At 41.5% G+C, this 19,814-nt stretch overlaps 1 protein-coding gene across 11 annotated transcripts in view; it reads right to left on the minus strand.

The window, feature by feature from the left end:
- Positions 1-19,814, minus strand: part of RHBDD1 (rhomboid domain containing 1) — a 115,109-nt gene that overhangs the window by 86,685 nt on the left and 8,610 nt on the right. For 7 of the 11 annotated variants that reach the window (XM_073807190.1, XM_073807189.1, XM_073807192.1 and 4 more), the window contains 2 exons: positions 4,565-5,072; positions 3,174-3,306 (listed from right to left, as the gene is read on the minus strand). In XM_073807190.1, the coding sequence (XP_073663291.1) occupies positions 3,174-3,306; positions 4,565-4,997 (566 nt within the window). In that variant the 5' untranslated portion in view covers positions 4,998-5,072. The remainder of the gene's footprint in view (positions 1-3,173; positions 3,307-4,564; positions 5,073-19,814) is intronic. The other 4 variants (XM_073807196.1, XM_073807195.1, XM_073807197.1 and 1 more) reach the window with 1 other exon arrangement.

Below are 19,814 nucleotides of genomic sequence, written 5' to 3' on the forward strand. Positions count from 1 at the left end.
CACAAAATGTAAGCAGACGCAAGGAGAGAACTGAAAGTAGGACGGGAGTTCCCTGCATCTAAGGAATTCTGTCCTGTGTGGAACACAGGCAGATCTTATAGTCAGTCCCTGTAATGAGAGTGACAAGTGGCCATTCTCCTTCAGACAGTGTTAACAGTTCATGCTAATTAGCAACCGTTAATTAGCAATTTCAGTGGTATACAATATACGTTCTCACATACTTCACTGCTTCCCTTTCTCTGCCATCCCTGACTGCATGAAGCTCCCCATCTTTCCTTTCATACAAGCTAAGAAACGGTCAAGAGTAGTGCTAGAGAGGCAGCATGAGAGCTGGGAGCAGCGATTCTCAAAGTGTGCTCCATGGGCCACTGGAGGTCCCAGAGGCCCTTCCAGCAGTTCATGAAGTCAGAACTATTTTCATAATTATACTGAGGTATCATGTGCCGTTTTCCACGTGTTGATGTTTGCATTAGTGGTATAAAAGCAATGGTGGGTCCAACTGCTTGTGCCTTGGCCGCTTGAATCAAATGAATCAAGGCGGTGACTCCAAACAGTACCAGTAGTCGCTGTATTTTTCACAGCCACACATGCACATTTAAAAAGAAAAAAGAGGGCTTCCCTGGTGGCGCAGTGGTTGACAGTCCGTCTGCCGATGCAGAGGACACGGGTTCGTGCCCCGGTCCGGGAAGATCCCACATGTCTTGGAGCGGCTGGGCCCGTGAGCCATGGCCGCTGAGCCTGCGCGTCCGGAGCCTGTGCTCCGCAACGGGAGAGGCCACAACGGTGAGAGGCCCACGTACCACCAAAAAAAAAAAAAAAAAAAACAACTAGTGATATTTATTGTCAATGATAAAATTTGAGCTTTAAGGTGAAAATTAGAATTTTGCAATCACCTCCCCACTGTGCCACCTTGGGAGGAGGGTCACTTCTTTAAACACAACCACCTACCAGGGCCCCAGGACATGCAGGGAAAGTAAAAGACCATGTGAGGCAAAGATGTCACTGAAACAAGGGACACACGAGAACTGTAAACGCAAAAGCTCCAGCAAAGGAGTGCGATTACGTCACTCTGCTGGTCAAGTCCATAACCTCTCACAGTGCTGAACCAACGGCTGGCTGTTTGGAGTGGCTTCCCTCCATAAAACTCCCTAACTGGGGCAATTACTAATTCTGTGGCTTTCATAAAACACAGAGGTCCACCAAATGTTTGCCTGGCAGGTTTTTTTTTCTCCCAAAGGGCAGCTCATTAAGTCCGTCGATAAAGCAGGCTTTGTTGTAAAGATTTACAGTGTTTTCCCAATGAAAACTCTAATTGACAACCACCAGGAGAATAACAATGCAGAGCCCAGAGAGCTCTGGTTTCCCCCATCCTTCCAAGATCCATCTCAAAAAGCATGCCCCTCTTAGGTTTCCTGGACCAGCGTTCAGCTCCGTCTTCAATGGACACATGCATAAGCAGATGCCTGGATATCAGAAGTTTATCATTCAAAGCAGTCAAATCTTAAAAACCAAAAGATTTTGTCTTTCAAACTTCAAAGGAAATTCCATTTAATTCCCAAGCTCAGAATATCAGGTCCCTCCACGCAGAATAAGCATATTACATAAAAATGCAACCATCCCTTATCTATGTAAAGGGGGGGGGAACCCTAAAAAAATAAAATGCGTGATGGAGTCTTCAGAAATAGTTGCATGAGACTATTAAAGGCATTGCTGTTCAATGGATTCATTACAGAATAAAAGTTCAAGTACCAGAGAGAGTGATTTTCATATGAATGTTGGGTGTTGCCCTCACACACAAGAATCTCTGGTCTCCACAGAGAACCGAGTCACATCAAGCAAGTCAGGGAGCTGTGAGTGACAAGGTATAGAGAGGGCTGTTCAGATAAGGGACAGACATTACTGGACCCTTTTTCAAAGAAAACTTTGAAGATTTTGTTAGGCTTTCTTCGTGGAACTGTCACAAGATAACAATACAGTTGCAAATGAGTGGTGTTCAGTGGCCACATCACTGCCTTTTACGGACCAGCTGGCAATGGCTGCCCATGATGGGAAATTAGCATTAAAGAAGGACTCAAGGTTACTGGGCTGACACACAGCCCAAGGAGAATACTCTCAAATAAAGTACGACACCCAACGCAGTCACACAAATGGAAAGCTGAGGAAAAAAGCTCCTGTCTGAAAAGCACAGCAGCAGAAAAATATCCTTCTTACTTCTTTCTGAATCTTCCTGAATCTCCCCCTTCTCCAAACAGCGTCCAGGTCCCCGAAGTAAAAATAAATGAGCAAACCATGGGCTTCCAGGTGCATTACACAGATTAAGAGAAGTGCAGCTGGTGGAAGAGGTGGGAAAATAACACAATTCACTCTCTTTTTTCTGAACAGAAAGTAGAGAAAAGAACCAAAGCGGAAAAGCACGCCCCACCTCACCCCCGTCTCCCCCCCGAGAACACCCAGACCAGGAGTCCAGAGGCCTGAATCCTAACTAGTCTAGTGTCTACCACGACACTGCTTGATGAGTCCCTAAACCTTCTGAATTTCCCTGTCCTCACCCGTAAAGGAAATTCGCAGACATCAGTGATTCCCAAAATGTGTTCCCTGGAGCTCTAAGATTCTGTGGAGGTGCCTCTTAAGGCAGTCAGTGACACAGGGGTAAGGCAAAGGGAGTGGAGCCCTATGCTTCCTCTCCATCCAAAACAGTTCAGAGTTGATCAATTTTCTATATCAAAATTGTGAGTAAAGTCTTTTGTTTAAAGAGTCGACCACCAAGAAAATTCACAACTAAAATGGCTTAAAGGCACTGGACCAACATACCTTTTGATTTCGTATCTTTCTAATTACGTGGTTTCTATGTGCCTCTTTAGATTATTGTTATTAGAATTAATTAATTGACAGGCTGGTTAATATTAATCCCCAAATCTGTGTATCAGGTTCAACTTAAAAGGTGAGGAAATGGAAACTCAGATAAGACAAATACATCAAAATCACTCAGGTCAGTAGCTGACTAGATTCAAACACGGGAATATCTGACATTAAAACCATTAAGCTGGATTCTGTCCTTATAGTTAAAGAAAAACTTCACTGTAAAAGACAATTGATTACCTCATTATGACTATAATTCTTTCTCTATGGAACATCAGGTTCTTCATTTGTATTCTCTAAGAGTAAACACTTACCCTGTCGAGACGAAATGAATAGCCAAAAGTTCTGCCCAACAAGCAAATTTGCTGGGTACTGGAAAGCCCAAAACGTTGACAAAGCCTCCAGGGCAATAACAGTTGTTAAGAACTTTCAAAGCAAACAAAACTCCTAAAAGAGGATAAAGAGCATATAAATATCAACAATCCAAATGTGGAGATGATTAACATTTACAAAGAAAACTAACTGAAAGTGAAAATGATTATTCCATTACATCCAACTTTTTGCTTCGAAACATACTCTATTCCTTACAAGTCAACCCAGCATTTGGTAGAAAAACAGTCTTCAAGGCAATCATTCCTTTGAGGTTTCTTAACACGGAAGTTCATACTGACTTTGAGTATGCTACTAAATATATAACACATAAAATGGGAATAAGACACCCGCAATGGTGCAATACTAAATGCCACTGAACTGTAAACTTCAAAATCGTTCATTCTATGTGATTTTTAACTCAATTTAAAAAATATCATTAACGTGTAGTTTTCTAACTCCTATGGAAAGACATATTGAAGGCAGGGCTTATTTCCTTTCTTCTCACACAATCAGATGCATGAGGATGCACCTTAGAAGGAAGGGGTAAGGACGGCAGGGAAAACAGAGGGAAGGGTTTGATCTCCTTTGGTTTCGGGACTATTTCCCTCCTACCCTTCACATGCTAATTTTCACGATACCTATTTTAAGTCCTGATGGCAATTTAGTCCTACGAGAAAAATGTAAAAAAAGAACTAGTGAGGGGAACAGTGAGAGGCAATGTAATATGTGTTTAAAGCTACGAAGACTGGGTTCAAATCCCAGCTCCGTCACTTATGAGGTGTGCAACCTTGAGCAAGTTACCTAACTTCTCTGGGCCTTAGCTTCCTCATCTACAAAATCAAGACAAGGCCACCTCCCTAGGGACCTGTTACATTAATTAAACAGCATGAATTATGTATAAAGACTATCATGGCTCTGAAAACACAGTGAGCATGCCATTGTAGGGTGTGGTGCATTTATTTTAATGGCGTTATTGAGATGCATACCCATCTTTTTAGAGAACTCCCACAAGTACACCAGTGCCTCTCTCCCTCATCCCACCATAATGGAGCCAGTGCATATCTCCAGGACCACGTCTCCTACAAAACTACCTTTGGGCAGACCCTAGTCTCAACTGTCCAAGAGTGAATGATGCGGCATAATGGGAAACAGCAAAATCTATGTCTCTCCTGTGCTCCAATCAGCCTATTCACCAAAATCCAAGCCCCAGCAGTGCTTAGCCACTCAGAATTCAGTTCCCTCACCAACTGGGACCCCTGCTTCAAAAAATGACAACAGCTGCACCTCCCTTACTGTTTTCATGCGGACTACCTTAGAAATGCATCTGCCTTACCTGAGAAACCTACAGCACAGTCCCTTCTGAAGTCAGGGTCATCCATAAATTCTGCCAGAGCAAATTCCAGGAGCAGGTACACCACCCCAGTGAGTAGGGAGAATGTGGTGATGACGTAGGCAAACCATTTACTTCCTAGTCTTCTTTCCAGATGAATTCCTTTCCAGAGCATGGATGTCATATTGAAATACAAGTGCCAATCATCCACGTGGTGAATCGGGGAAAGCAGTAAGCGCTGCCAGTCTTTTTGCTGGTAACACTTCTCCACGCTAAGGCAGGAGCTAAGCAGCGGCTTCAGAGGATTCAAGAAGAACCAGATGTTGAGAGCCAAAGTTGTTAGGGTGACAGGTGGAATATTGTTGATCCCAACGCGGAAGATTTGAGAAAGGAGCAGGAGCAGCCCAGTGCTAATTCCTCTTGACCTCCGCTGCATGGTTAGATATCAAGCCTGTGACGGGAAAATGTGGTCAGACGTGAAGAATCTGGGAAGATACAGAGGCAGCTGAGCCTAAGATGTAAAATAAAATGCACATGAAAATCCGTCAATTAAGAATTAGGACAGTGACAAGACGTGCTCACTTAAAAGATGGGCTTACATTATGTATATCTCATCTCCCATCTAACAGAAGCATTATTTTCTGTGTCTTCCAGAGTAACGCCCAGGACACTGGCTGATGTCCCTCCTCATTTTACATCCTAAAGGAGAAATGTCATCCCAGATCCCAGTGGACCAGTTAATGGATGGGTATGCTTTTGCTGACAAATATGCCATGAAAAGGTAACTTGTCTTCCTTATAAACAAACTTATAACCTAACAAAAAAACATACAAAGATAGTGCACAAATATTTAATAATTACTTCTTCTCAGAATGCTGGAGAGAATTCTTCACCCCTTCACTTTTTTAAAGAAATATTCGATATTTATATATTAGATAGAGTCTGCTCCAAAGTTCTTCAACATTAGCAAGCAAGTCTTAAAATGCAAGCATATATTATCTTCTATGCCATATCACCAGATGTCAACTGCTAGACTGCTTTATTTTCAGAAAAATTTCCACTTTTAAAAGTTACCTACTATGAGCCAAATCCTGGATTAAAACACAGTCGCTGTCTTTAAGGAGCTCACTTTCTACTAAGAAGTAAACCAACAACTGCCACACAATGTTCTCAGTGCAGGGACAGAGGAAGCCCAGACCCAAGGCACACAACTCAGGCTGAGGTGGTCTTGGAGGGTAGATTGGATTTGCCCACGAGGAAGAGTGCCATATTCACGGGTCTACTTCTCCATGCCCTGCGCTGGCCTTGTGACCTGCTTTGGTTGACAGAATGAAAAGCAAGCGACACTAGTTCCGAATCTAGGCCTCAAGATGATTTGCAGACTTCTGCTCTCTCTTGAAACCCTCCTAGGCAACCATGTGGACAAGTCCGGGCTGGCCTACTGGACAATGGAAGACACATGCTCTAGTCACCCTGATGGCCCTGGCCACTGACCAGCTAATGCCTCAGAAGCAAAGTGGTCTAGCTGACCAGCAGCTGACCACAAATGCATAAGTAAATCCAGCTGAGCCCAGACTAATTCGTTGACCCACAGAACAGTGAGCTAAATAAATGATATTTTAAATTAACTTCACCAAATTTTGGAGTGGTTTGTTATACAGCAATTACTAACCAATACAGAAGGTATTTGCTTCGGAAAAGGTCTAGGTTAGGCTTATGGGGAAAAGCTAGTAAAGAAAGAGACACAGACTAAAGATGCAAAAGAGAAAAAGAATCAAGTCCTTAGAGGGAATAGCCTTGTCCATCATAACAGGAAGGAAGAAGAATTTTAGGTGCAGATATGGGTAAACAGGCAGATTAGGGGACAGGATGCTGAAAAAGTTCTCATCTAATGGTTTTCTGATTTCCCTGTGGAGCTATCTTGGCTCCAATCAAATATATAATGCACTCTGATACCCTAAAGGTTCTCATTCAGACAGCACATTAGAAAGTGCATGGGCTTTAGAGTAAAAAACAGCTAGATTCCTACTTACTAGCCCTGAGATCTATGGTAAATTACTTAAACTTCAATTTCTTCACTTTAAATTAGAAATAATACCTCCTTCTCAGGATTACTGTAACATGTCTGGAACAAAGTAGGTACTGAATAAATGGTAGCTACTTTTTTCATTACTATAAAGTAATCTCACTTAGGAGAAAAAGTCTTTGCAACGTTAACATTCGAATAATAAGACTCAAATGTACTCCCCATCCCTCTCCACACAGGGATTCTTACCAACTTCACACCCAAAAGAAACGCCCAAGAAAATATTATATATACGTATGTGTTATGGGTGTACCCCCATTATTAGCACAACCCCAGGTTTCTTTATTGCCAGGGCTTATTATTATAGCTTTGTAGCATTCTCATGAACTAGAGAATTTAATAAAATTTCAACTGAAACGCTCCCAGATAATTTTGGAGAAATAGTCTATATTTTTCACCTTGACGTTCAGGTTGATTTTCAGATCTCCAACTACTGTGACATGTTTCCAATTCCCCTAGATAATTATATATATCAAACATCATTACCTGTAACAGGAGCAATGGAAAGATATGGGCCTGATCATTAAGTAACCAGCTTATAAGAAATCACAAAATAAGCCCTTCGATATCAGTACAGTGTCCTATGATGGCAGGCTACGCACAGCAGAAAATCAAACATAATTATGTCTTTGCTTAAGAAAAAGTCCCCTCTCGACTGGAATCGTTAGTGGTGGAGAGTATAAACAAAAGGACAGTGGAATTTCCCCAAGCTTGTCCCACACTGTGCGCCCAGGCTCACATTAACCCTCAGCTCTATCTCCCCACTGCTGGCTGCTCCTTCTTCCCTGGGACGCTGTGCTCTCCTGCACGTTCCTGCCTCCTCCCAACTCCCCTTCCTCTGCTTCTCAGTTTCGCTCTATTCTTATTCTACGCTATTTTGCATACACTTATGGAATTCCACTCTCAGGGGTTCTGTAATTCTTTTTATCAGGATGGCTCCCAAATTTACATTTTACAGCTTTGACTTCGCAGATTTCAGGGACACAACCTTGTAGGAAGAATACAGTCCACCTGATCTCTTGATTTCCCAAAACTGAATTAGCCCTCCTTCTTACAGAATGACTATTCAGCCATTCCTCAGTCACTTAGTTTTTAGAATAAATATCAAGTGCCAAATGCATGCCAGTCCCTGTGCCAGGCATTAGAGGTACAGCAAAGACCAAAACACTTGCAATCCCGGCCCCTAAATGGCCCATTTCTATCATTTCTATTTGTTGAAGGAAATAAAAATACTGGCTGCAGAAAATCACAAGATGAATAAAATGATGTGGTATGCGTAACGTAAAGGCAGATAGAACCATAACCAACATGAGAAGTGCATAATATAGGTTGGGCTCTGTTTTCCAAAAGGCCACTAGACCGTAGTTTTAAGTAGCGAAGATAAATCGACACTATTTCAAACCGGCTCTATGGCCCAGTTTCCTTCCTAATAAGTAATCAAGTCAGCCATCCAAGGTGAGGGATGTAGCCTGTTTGTAACAAGGTAACAGAAAATCTAACTGGTTCCTGTGAAGATCAAATCTGTAACCTGACTTTGTGGGCCAGGCAGGCACACATCTTACTGTAAGATGAATATTGTTTCATCCTGCCCATAATTACATAGATATTTTTAGAGAGCTAAGCTGTAGCAGAAAGCATAGAGGCATGATTCATAAGCTGGAAACCAGTGCAATGTGTTTGGTTTTGAAAGTGACTTGTTATTCTAACCTGTACTCAGCCCATAACCAGTTACACCAGCGCGAGGAAGAGTAGGCTGGTCCTTGCACTCCATCCCCACCCCCCGCCTTGTAAACATATCCTCCCCCTCACATTCAACACGCCCCAAACTGAACACTGGACAGTCCCTTCCAAGTCTACCCCTCCTCCCATGTGCCAGATCTCAGGACACAGAATCTCCAGCTACCCAGGTGTTCAGGTTGGAGATACAGACAACATCCTCGACACATCCTTCTCCCTCTTCACTCTGCTTCCCCCAAATCCCATCCACCACACTTTGCTAACTCTTCCAAACTATTTGTATCATCTACCTCTTTCTAGCTCTAGAGCCACTACTCTAGTCTAAGCCACCATTATAACTTGCCTGGATTACAACATAAACTCTGCTTCTCCTCTTCTACCCAACAACCATTTTTCACTACTGCTCAGGGTAATTTTTATAAAACTAAAGTGGGATTCCCCTGCAGTAAGCCTTTAATGGCTTATCGTTACAGTTGGAATGAAGTCCAAACTCTTGACCGTAACTACACGCTCGTGCTTACCACTGTCCTGCCTACCCCTCTGGTCTCAGCTCACACTAGTCTCTGCCTTGGTCACTATGATCCAACCACCCAGGTGCTCCCACACCGGGAGCTCCACAATTATAGCATAAATGCTGAGGGCAGAACTATCTATTTTGATCACCACTGAATACCCAGAGCCTAGCATAGTGACTCGTATACAGTCAGTGCTTAATAGGTGTTTGTCCATTGACTCAAGATGAGCATGCTGAATATATCTACATTATAAAATAAATAAGACTGACTGAAAAGGTCTATGATACATTCATCCCTAAGTATTTTTCCTACAATTGCAGCAACCTTCCCCAGAGCACTGTACATATTATTCCACTTATCATTTACTTCCAGAAGAGTGTTGTAACATTTATCTCAACTAGACAGGAATAAACCTCTGATCCATTTAAAACGTATTAATAGGTTGCTTTGCCAGAACTATTTGATTAAAAAAACATGGCATTTTAACCCTGACCAGACGGCTGTTTGACTTCTACTTCCACAAGGGCTTTGTTGATAAGAGCGTCCACAGGGTTGTCACTCTGGTGTCAGTAGGTTCCATGAACACTACAAGGTTCACGACAATTTACAAGTTTCAGTGCTACCTGCAGTGCGAGCCACAAGGATTAGAACTACCTAGAAGATCTGGCTGTCGGTTAAAATCTTTACCAAAGACTGCTCTTCTGAAAACGTGGAGAGAGCAAATAAAACAGAGGGAGGAGCAGGGTGAGGAGAAGAAGAAAGAAACCAAACTTCTTTAAATTCATACTGTAGTGGTTTGTTAAACAGTCACCTTGTCCTGGAAGTGCTCTGCTTATGAGGAAAACAAAAAACAAAAAAACCATGGCGTTTTAATTATGTAGTAATACACAGCAGACAGTGCTATATCAAGGTTGTGACAGAGAGAAATGGAAGACCTCTTGAAATATGGATAGGAAAATAAGCCATATTTACTTTTAATGAGAAATTAAAAATTAAACAGGTTGTAATAAGAAAAACTAAGTGGCTAGAACAAACAAAAGAAACTGAATTCATAACTTGGGAAACCAACGTGTCTCACGGGGTAAAGAAAGGAATTTTACCAAAAGGGAAAAGAAACTTACTATGACGATTTTCAGCTCTACTTACAAAGCAGGAAATGTTTCATCATTATCATTTACCAGGATGACATTATATATCAATTTTCAGTTTAAATGTTCAAGAAGAACTCAGGCCATTAAACTGCAAGAATATGTACCAGTTATAAATTATATTCCCAGTCTGGCATCTGACAGTAACCAAATTAATTTCACACGAAAGAAAGAAACTACAGTCTTAATAGGAGTAATTGAACGCTTTTCTGAAAACAGCCTTCCAGGTCACTGAAAGTGCAACAAATCTTAAAATTATTCATTGAGATCTTTTAAAATTGTGTGAGATTTTTAGTTAAGAATCAAGAAAAGGTTTATCAATACTTATATGAGGTAGATTAATGATATGTCATTATTACTATTGTCATGCCTTTGGAAAATTTCATTTAGGTTCCATATATTTTAAGCATATTCTCTAAAAAATAAGAATCATAGAGGAGAATGTAGGTTTGTTCAAGTCACGTGGCAAGTATTTATCAGAGGCCTGCTATCACTCAGGTTGAATATTTTGCTAATGCCTAACTTTCCAGATGCTTAAGCATTGATTTTTTAAAATTGAGATATAATTCACACACCATAAAACTGTCTTAAACTATACAATTCGGTGGTTTTTGTATATTCACAAGGCTGCACAGTCAGCACCACCATCTAATTCCAGAACATCTTCATTACCCCCAAATGAAACTCTCCCCACTTATCTCCCCATCCCGCCCAATGCCTGGCAACCACCAGTCTACCTTTCATGTCAACGAATTTGCCTATTCTGAACATTTCATCTAAATGGAATCATACAATATGTGGCCTTTTGTGTCTGGCTTCTTTCACTGAATACTGTTTTCAAGGTTCATCCACATCATAGGAAGTATCCGTACTTAGTTCCTTTTTATGGTCCAATAATATTTTATTATATAGATATACCACACTGTGTTTTTATCCATTTATCAGTTGATAGACACTTGGGTTGTTCCCACTTTTTTGGCTATAATGAATAACGCTGCTATGAACATTCATGTACAATTTCTTTGTAGAAACATATGTTTTCAGTTCTCTTGGACATATACCTAGGAATAGAATTGCTGGGTCATACGGTAACTCTATGCTTAACTTTGTAAGGAACTACTAAACTGTTTTCCAAATTTTTGTCCATTTTTCATTCCCTCCAGCAGTGTATGAGGGTTTCAATTTCTCCATACTCATATATACTCAACAATACTTGCTTTTATCCATCTTTCTTATTATAAACATCTTAATGGGTGTGAAGCGGTACTGATTTGCACTTCCCTAGTGACTAATGATGTTGAGCAAATGCTTAAATTTTCATTGCTTAAAATATAAATATGCATGTTCATAGGTACACGTAACCATACAGAAAAACATGTCCCTTCTCCCAACCTCCCCCCACGCCATCCCCCTCCAAGAAATAGTTTAACAAGCGCTTCAGAAAGAAAGATGAAACCATGAAGAAATCACCCTGGTTAAACTGCCAGGATTTTAGCACTACCATCCCCCCGCACTGTGATGGGTTAAAAGTGAATGTGAATGCACTTCAGTAGCAGGGGCAGGGCTTAGGCCAACACATTTGACTCTAAACCCTGTAAAATCTTTTTGAAAGACGCAGAGGGTTAGTATGACTTATCACTTCAAACAAAGCAAAAAAGCTATGGAAAAAGCAGACTGGATATGCTAAACATGAAAACTTTTTAAATTACAAGAGCTGAACAACAAATTAGAGCGTCATAAATACCACATTGACTTGGGCAAAATATTCACAAAACAACTAGATGCATTTTTTTCTCTCTCTTACTGTTTTAGTACAGTCTACCTTCTTTAGGGATGAAATGAACTGGATCATTTCTTCTCACTCCCGTAACTCTCTCAGGAATCTTTTCATTCATGGCTTTTTTAATCCAAACATAAGAGACTGTTTTCCCCACCTGTTACTATAGGGCCAATAGATGAGAACGTTTGAGTCTAGCACAATAATAAAATCCTTTGTTCTTCCAATAACATATCTTAGCATAATTTTATTTTTCCTAAAAGGCATTAGCTTCCTTAGGCCTCAAGAAAACCCAATTACAAAATGCAGATTTTCAAGATATTTTTGAAAATAAGAAAATGGTACGGTATAATATGTATTTGCATTTAGTGGAAAACAAGAATTTATTAACTGAATGCTAGTGAAGTAATCTGTTCCTCTTTTCAAATATATGAATGCATTTCAAAGAGCCTACATAGCTTCAATGTGATCACAGTCGTTAAATGCAATACACAGTTATATCAATAACGTGAATTATACTTTTAAAACTTAGTATTTAAATATTAAATGTAATAGCAGATGGTCTGGCTTCACACCACTGCACCCTGTTCAATTCACCGGAATGCATCATCTACCTGAGTTGATCAGTAAATGGGGAGCTCTGGGGGCGCAGTATGAAATCTGTGTCAGAGCACCATCATCATTTAGTGACAAGTTGCACATAAATGACAAATTTTTTCTGGCCATTGAAATCTGTTACATGGCTTCATGAGTTACATTAATGATAAAAATCAAAGAGAATCAGCGTAGGATTCTGTTTTCTTATTTCACATTAAAGGCAGAGAGATACAAAGAAATGAGGTCAATCGAATGAAAACTGACTTCATGAATAAAAAATGAAAACTGGAATCAAATTATATTAAGAAGCTAATGGGAATCTAGTCCTCATGAATATTGTGACACTCAGTAATTACATTCCAGTATCTATTCACGGAAATATCTACAACTTGGACTCTGTTCCAGAAGAAATTGGGAATTGAGAGCACTTCCCCCTTTTGAAGGCTGCTGAGATCTCCATTTATACGATGGTTCTCCAACCTCACAGACGTCGTCATCATAACCATATAAGAAATTGTCTTACCCAGCTGGAGACAACCACTAAATTCTCTCTCAAAGACCAATGGGCTAAATCTTTCTGATTTTAAGCCACCAGACCTAGCTTAAACACACAAGACCTAGCTTTTAACACACAGGAGCTCCTCCTTCCCTTTTTCCCCTCATATACCATCTCTCAAAATGAAAACAAATACAAAATTTCCCATACCTTTGTGGAACAATGTCCAACTGTCTTTTACAAGGCTTGTCTTAAGTATCAATGCCATCCACGTGGAAGGCAAAAGACCTGACCTCTAGGGAGTTAGGATTTAAGACCACCAAAACAACCTAAGAAGTTAAAGAATGTTCCAGACAAGTAAGCAGCCATCAATAAGGTCACATGTTATGTGGTGACAGACCTAACCAAAGGTCAGACCCTTATCACCTGACACATTTCCCCCAATCTTACTTATATAACACCTGACTTGGTTTGCTTAAAATCCAATCTCATCATGTTATCCCCACCCTCAATCCACCGTGCTTTCTTACCTAGATCAGCCTTCTGTACTTCATCGTTGTAAGACTGAACAGTATCACAGTTAACAGAACAGACTTCGAAGCCTAATGGCTTGGGTTCAAATCCTGGCTCAACTGCTTGGAATTGTATGACCTTGGGCAATTTCTTAATCAATGTAAGCTTACCTAAGTTTCCCCACTTATAAAACAGACACTAACAATACTAAGACCTGCCTCATAGAGTTGTTGATGAGTTAGTATATGTAAAACACATAGAAAAATGCCTGAAACATAATAAGGACTTTATAGGTATTAACTGATATAAAGTCATCATCTGATCAACTTCAAGCATTTCAGCCTATACTTTAGTCTTGTAATATTTATATACCTTTCCCAATAATAACTAATATTTATACAATTATTTATAGTTTACAAAGTAGTTAAGTATACTTGCTTCATTTCACTTAATTCTCACAATCTGGTGAAGACAAAGTTAGTTCCATGTCACCTACTAGCTGATCTACCCAGCACTTACCAAACAAATCACTTTACTGTCCTTTTAGCCACTCTGAAGCCTGCTCTGTAGAACTGTCCAGGTAAGAAGGAGCTCAGTGAAGACTTGAGACTTTCTGGGGATGTTAAATTTCTCTGTCCAAGGTGCTAAATAAGTGTGGCTATCTCCACAGATGGGCAGTCCCATGGGGCTCTCTCACCACCAGAGGTCACCAAAGTGAATTTCACATGCATCCCATAGCTTTTATTTTAAGCCTGACCATTCCAAACATAAGTGCCCAATTTAATGGAAATCCTTTCAGCAATTTTGGCATGAAACCGCCAAAGACAGATAGAAATTCCATTTCTTTCTGATATAAAGAACCCAAGGTGACAATATGCTCTTAAACTGGACTATCAGGACTCAAATGCAGCTCTTCCCACCAGACGGTGCTGCTTCTCTAGCAAGCCCTTCAGTCTTCTGCCTCTCACAAATGCAAGCCTTGCTGCTACTGTCTATACCATTTTTTTTTTTTTTTTTTTTTTTTGCGGTACGTGGGCCTCTCACTGTTGTGGCCTCTCCCGCCACGGAGCACAGGCTCTGGACGCGCAGGCCCAGCGGCCATGGCCCACGGGCTCAGCCGCTCCGCGGCATGCGGGATCTTCCCGGACCGGGGCGCGAACCCGTGTCCCCTGCATCGGCAGGCGGTCTCTCAACCACTGTGCCACCAGGGAAGCCCCTATCTATACCTTTGAGAGGCCTCCATGGCCCTGCCTGTCCATCACTCAAGAAGCAAACGTCCACACTTCCACAGCACATAACAAATTCCTTGATTGTCTATAAGGGGTTAAATAAAAATCTTTTGAAATTCTAGGCTGTGATCTAGAGGCAGACCAGGAAATAGTTCAAACTTCTGCTTCACAGCCAATCCTTTTTAACTCAGTAGAAACCCTTAAACAAGGTATCACCTAGTTTTCTTTCACATAACTGCTTCTTGGTGGGTAAACTCAAGTTTAAGAGAATTTTTTTAAGTACTAAGAAAAGACTAAAACAATGTTTCATTTTTAGTTCAACTTCTACTTATATGGTGCAAAATTTAATTAGAACTATTTTAAGTAATAACATGAGAAAAAAAGTGATTAAAAGGGTGATGATTTCAACACTTTTCATGTAGAAAGGCTTCCTTCTATGAAAAATAAGATCTTACCAAAGAGAGAAGGTAGAGCCACACATTTTAAGTCAGGTATTGCTTTGGGCAATAATGAGAGCCACTAAGATGCATGCGTTATCAAGTGAGCCATCTCTATGGGGGACAGGCTTAATCTCACTGGGAACTCTAGGAGCCAGACTAGATATGCCTCAGTATTAACTGCCAAAGGGCTAGGGGTCTGCCCTAACTCCCTGTCACCTGTGACTTGCTACAGCAGGAAAAGTGGGCATCAGGGGGTCAGAGAAAACACTCAGGTGAAGAACCGCAGGGGCTGGAGGCTGGGAGTCCACCAGGGCACACTAAGGGCGTGAGGATGCGGGCAGGGTCCTGACAGCACCGCCAGCGACATACCCCCTCCTCGTCCTCCCAACCCATTTACTTTCTCCCCAACCTTCAAAGCCCAGCTCTAGACTTGCATCCTTAATGTCGGGCTCCCTGACCACGTCACTGCTCACCGACCTCCACAATGCCTTCCACATGTACTGTCCACCAGTGCCAACAGGCTGTCACCAGAGGCCTTTTATCATCTCTACCAAACTGTGTTTCCCGGGTACCTTGGGGTTTGAGAGCACATACTCTGGAGTCTAAACTGGTCCCAATGACTGGCTTTAGCATTAAGAGCTGTGTTAACTTGTGTAAGTCACTTAACCTAAGCCTCAGTTTCCTGCTATGAAAATGGAATAGTAATAATAGTTAAATCTGATCCTAGAATTCTTGTAAGGATTAAATGACTGAAAACACCAAGTGAATGGCTTCCCTAGTGGCGCAGTGGTTAGGAATCAACCTGCCAATGTAGGGGACACGGGTTCGAGCCCTGGTCCGGGAAGATCCCACATGCCGTGGAGCAACTAGGCCTGTGCGCCACAACTACTGAGCCTGTGCTCTAGAGCCTGCGAGCCACAGCTACTGAAGCCCGCGTGCCTAGAGCCCGTGCTCCGCAACAAGAGAAGCCACGGCAATGAGAAGTCCGTGCACCACAACAAAGAGTAGCCCCTACTCGCTGCAACTAGAGGAAGCCCACACACAGCAACGAAGACCCAACACAGCCAAAAAATAAATAAATAAATTTAAAACAAACAAACAAACAGAAAACACCAAGTGCTTAGAATAATGCCAAGCACACAGTAAACATATTAAATCTCAGCTATTGTTTTAATGCAACAGAAATACCCATTTGCTACTGATTTCAAGTTTTCCTCAATACTGGTGAAATAAAAAAGTCAAATCATTGGCTAAAGTTACACACTTATATAGTACTAATTCATCTTTGGTAGTACTGTTCTCAAACTTTACACGTGTGCCATTACCTGACAAAGTTAATTCATATATTGGGACCCACAAAATGAAGGCCGTCCCAGTGGTCCAGCCCATGTCACAAGTCTAACCTTAAGTCAGCCTGCCTTTATGGGAACTGCCTCACTGTGCAGGAAACCTAATGCCAATCACCATCCTCCAGGTCAGCTTACCCTGGAAAGGAGGCCCTGCTGGCCTCAAAAGGAAACCCCCCACCCCCTAGCCAACCACATCCTGTTTTTTTCGTTGACTTTTCTAACATTCTTTAAAACTCACTCTGGCCCAAAATCCCCTGGGAAGAATGCTCCACTGTTTGTGAGGCGCTCTACTCCCCCAATCTATGGACTGCTTTCCTTTGAATAAATGATATCAAACTCATTACTAAATCGTTTTAGTTTTGTCATCTGGCATATCCCATTCAACCCTCTGAACTCTATGAGGCAGGTATTATTTCCTCATTTTACAGATGAGTGGGGATTTTAACCAAGATAATCTGGCTCCAGAGTCCTTGTTCTTAAAATGAAGTTGTGAGTCAGGTCTGTCTGCAGAAAAGCTGCGAGTTTTCAACTCTCAAGACAGCCTACACTCATACTCCAGCAGTTTGTCAAAACTACTGTTAAAGTGTTCCAACGAGTTACTGCCATCAGTGGTTCAGTTCCAGCTAAGCTGATTGTAGGGCAGCAGAATGTGCAACACCAAATATGCCACTTGGCATAAGGATTATCTTGAGCTGAATGCAATTAAGAAAAAGCAGATACAACTAAAGCTCTCTGCTTCCCCCCATCTGCTTAAAAGCAGGACATGAATTTGTGAAGGTGTCCCCCCCCCCACCAGGTATGACAAAAGTTAATCACCAGAGACAACCTTACAACTGGCTCCAAAAAAATCTACACAACAAACTTTACTAACTAGCCCTAATCTTCCATTAGTTCCCCCACCTATTTGCCTTCCTACCATTTGCTGCCCTAGAAACTCAAAGTCCTTTTCCTTTGCCTTGTCACTTCTCTAAAAATGTATTGTTCGGGCTTCCCTGGTGGTGCAGTGGTTAAGAATCTGCCTGCCAATGCAGGGGACACGGGCTCGAGCCCTGGTCCAGGAATAGCCCACATGCCGTGGAGCAGCTAAGCCCATGCACCACAACTACTGAGTCTGCGCTCTAGAGCACGTGCTCTAGAGCCCACAAGCCACAACTACTGAGCCTGTGTGCCACAAATGCTGAAGCCTGTGCGCCTAGAGCCTGTGCTCCGAAACGAGAAGCCACCGCAATGAGAAGCCTGCGCACTGCAATGAAGAGCAGCCCCCGCTCACCACAACTAGAGAAAGCCTGCGTGCAGCAATGAAGACCCAACACAGCCCCCCCCAAAAAAAAAGTATTGTTCTTTTGTTAAGATGCTATATAAGCCCAAGTTCTAACCATCTCTTTGAGTTACTCATCACTGGGCACTGCCACTGTGTGCACGATCTTGGGCTGTGATTCTCAAAATGAGCTTGTATCTCCAGATTTGGGCGTGATAGTTTGCCCTGTGACCTCAATTCTCTGATGGATCTAAGAAAAGTCACTGATTTTCAGTCTGTTCAGGGTTTTTCTTGTTGTGAGGACAGGGGTGATGACCTCCAAGCTCTTTACATGTCAGAGGTGAAACAGGAAGTCACTCCTATGGTCTTTTAATAAGAGATATGACACTTCAACCACCAGAAGAATTAGGAAAGACATTATTTGAGCATAAAGAATTGTCTTTCCTAAGAAAGTGCAGTTGGTGACTTCCATTAAACACACCAAAATGTATATGCATTTTGAAATATTTCAAATGTAGAAAATCTCAGAACATAAAACTTTTACTCTACCAAATGTAATTGTTTCTTGATACAACTTAACTTGTAGATCTATATTTAAGAGAGTAGTACAAAGCAATGTTCAAATACCCAGCTTCTTTTGGTAACTGTTATCATGGTCATAGCTTTAAAAACAACAACAAAAATCTGTTTTTAAAATCAAATTAAAAACGAAAAAAGTAACAATAATCCAAACGTCACTTTTCCCATCTGGGGTTATACTCTACACAAATAGAGAAGCTGAGGAACAGAAGCCCCTGTGCCTTCTCTGACTTTTTCCCCCCAGGACCAGGCATCTGCCTGGCAAGAACTCTGGAAAGAAAGGGATGTGGCGGGGGGATGTGAAGTGTTCCCTGCTTGGCATGCTTTCACCCCCAGGCCCTATCCTGCAAAGTAAGGTTTAATCTGAGAAGGAAGCCACAGAGAGGCAAAAACATCTTTTCTACCTTTTAAGAATTACGGGTATAAAGGAACACTTTCCCAACTTTTAGCCCTGTGTTTTGCCAAATCTCCAAATGTTGCATGGTCAGACTACGTCACTTTGCCTTTGAAGAATGACTTTTGCAGAAATGCACCTTCATATTAGGCCTTGACATAGGTCTCACTCACCCAAGGGACAGCCACAGAGTAATCATTTTCACATTGCTGTAAAACACTGTTCCGACTTTACTGTTCCTTGTGCAAAATCCCATCAGCGCTAGAAAAACTTAATTTCACCTAATAAACACGCATGCTTTCTTCTGTTGAGAGCTACTCAGCCATTTGGTTGCTAATTTTTCCCCCTTTACTACTAACTTCTGTCTTAAGTCATTTCTAGAACCTACACTACCTGGAAATGGGCAAATAATGTACAAATATGTGCCAATATAAAAAAGGTTAAGTTAATTCAATTCAGAGAATACCTCAGAGAAGCTTCCTCACCTGCACCAGACTTTGAAAGAAAGTAATTGAAAGGAGGAAACGTCTTTTAAGGAGAGGAAATAGCATGCCTGTGCTGCTAGCACAGAGACAGGAAATATGTGAAATATGCTTAGGGAAGTTTAAGTTCATTAGGCCGATCAGTTCTGCTATAGTGCTTGTTTTGAAACAAGCAAATTTGTTCAAATGCAATCAATATATATCAAGGAACAACTGGAGCACGATGCAAATTTTGCATCTGATTGTGCACAATTTCATCAGCACAAGCCCCAGGTGAAGGCAGGAAACTGCACCCGGCTGAAGTAAGCTACCTCAGTTTGCTGAGTATTTTATGAGTTCCACCCATCCACATCTGCAATTATGACTTGACATCCAATCCGGATAACCCTTCTTCCACCACTTGACAATAATTCACAAGCTGCAATCCTTCTGACAATCGCTTCTGAAAGCAAAGGTCAGGACTTTTTGAAGGTAGAGTGCCATCTTTCTATGTACTTCTGCGTTTCTTAATCATTTAACAGGTGTAAAACCGTGCTGCCATTTTATTAGGTTTCTATCTTTTCTTTTGTAATGTGCCACTGACAACCTTTTTGAGTGTTTCGCTCCTAACACCCTTTGCACCATAGCTCTATGGTTTTTATTGCGTGATTTCG

This window comes from Tursiops truncatus, chromosome 7 (assembly GCF_011762595.2).
Source record: "Tursiops truncatus isolate mTurTru1 chromosome 7, mTurTru1.mat.Y, whole genome shotgun sequence".
NCBI classification, from domain to species: Eukaryota; Metazoa; Chordata; class Mammalia; order Artiodactyla; family Delphinidae; genus Tursiops; species Tursiops truncatus.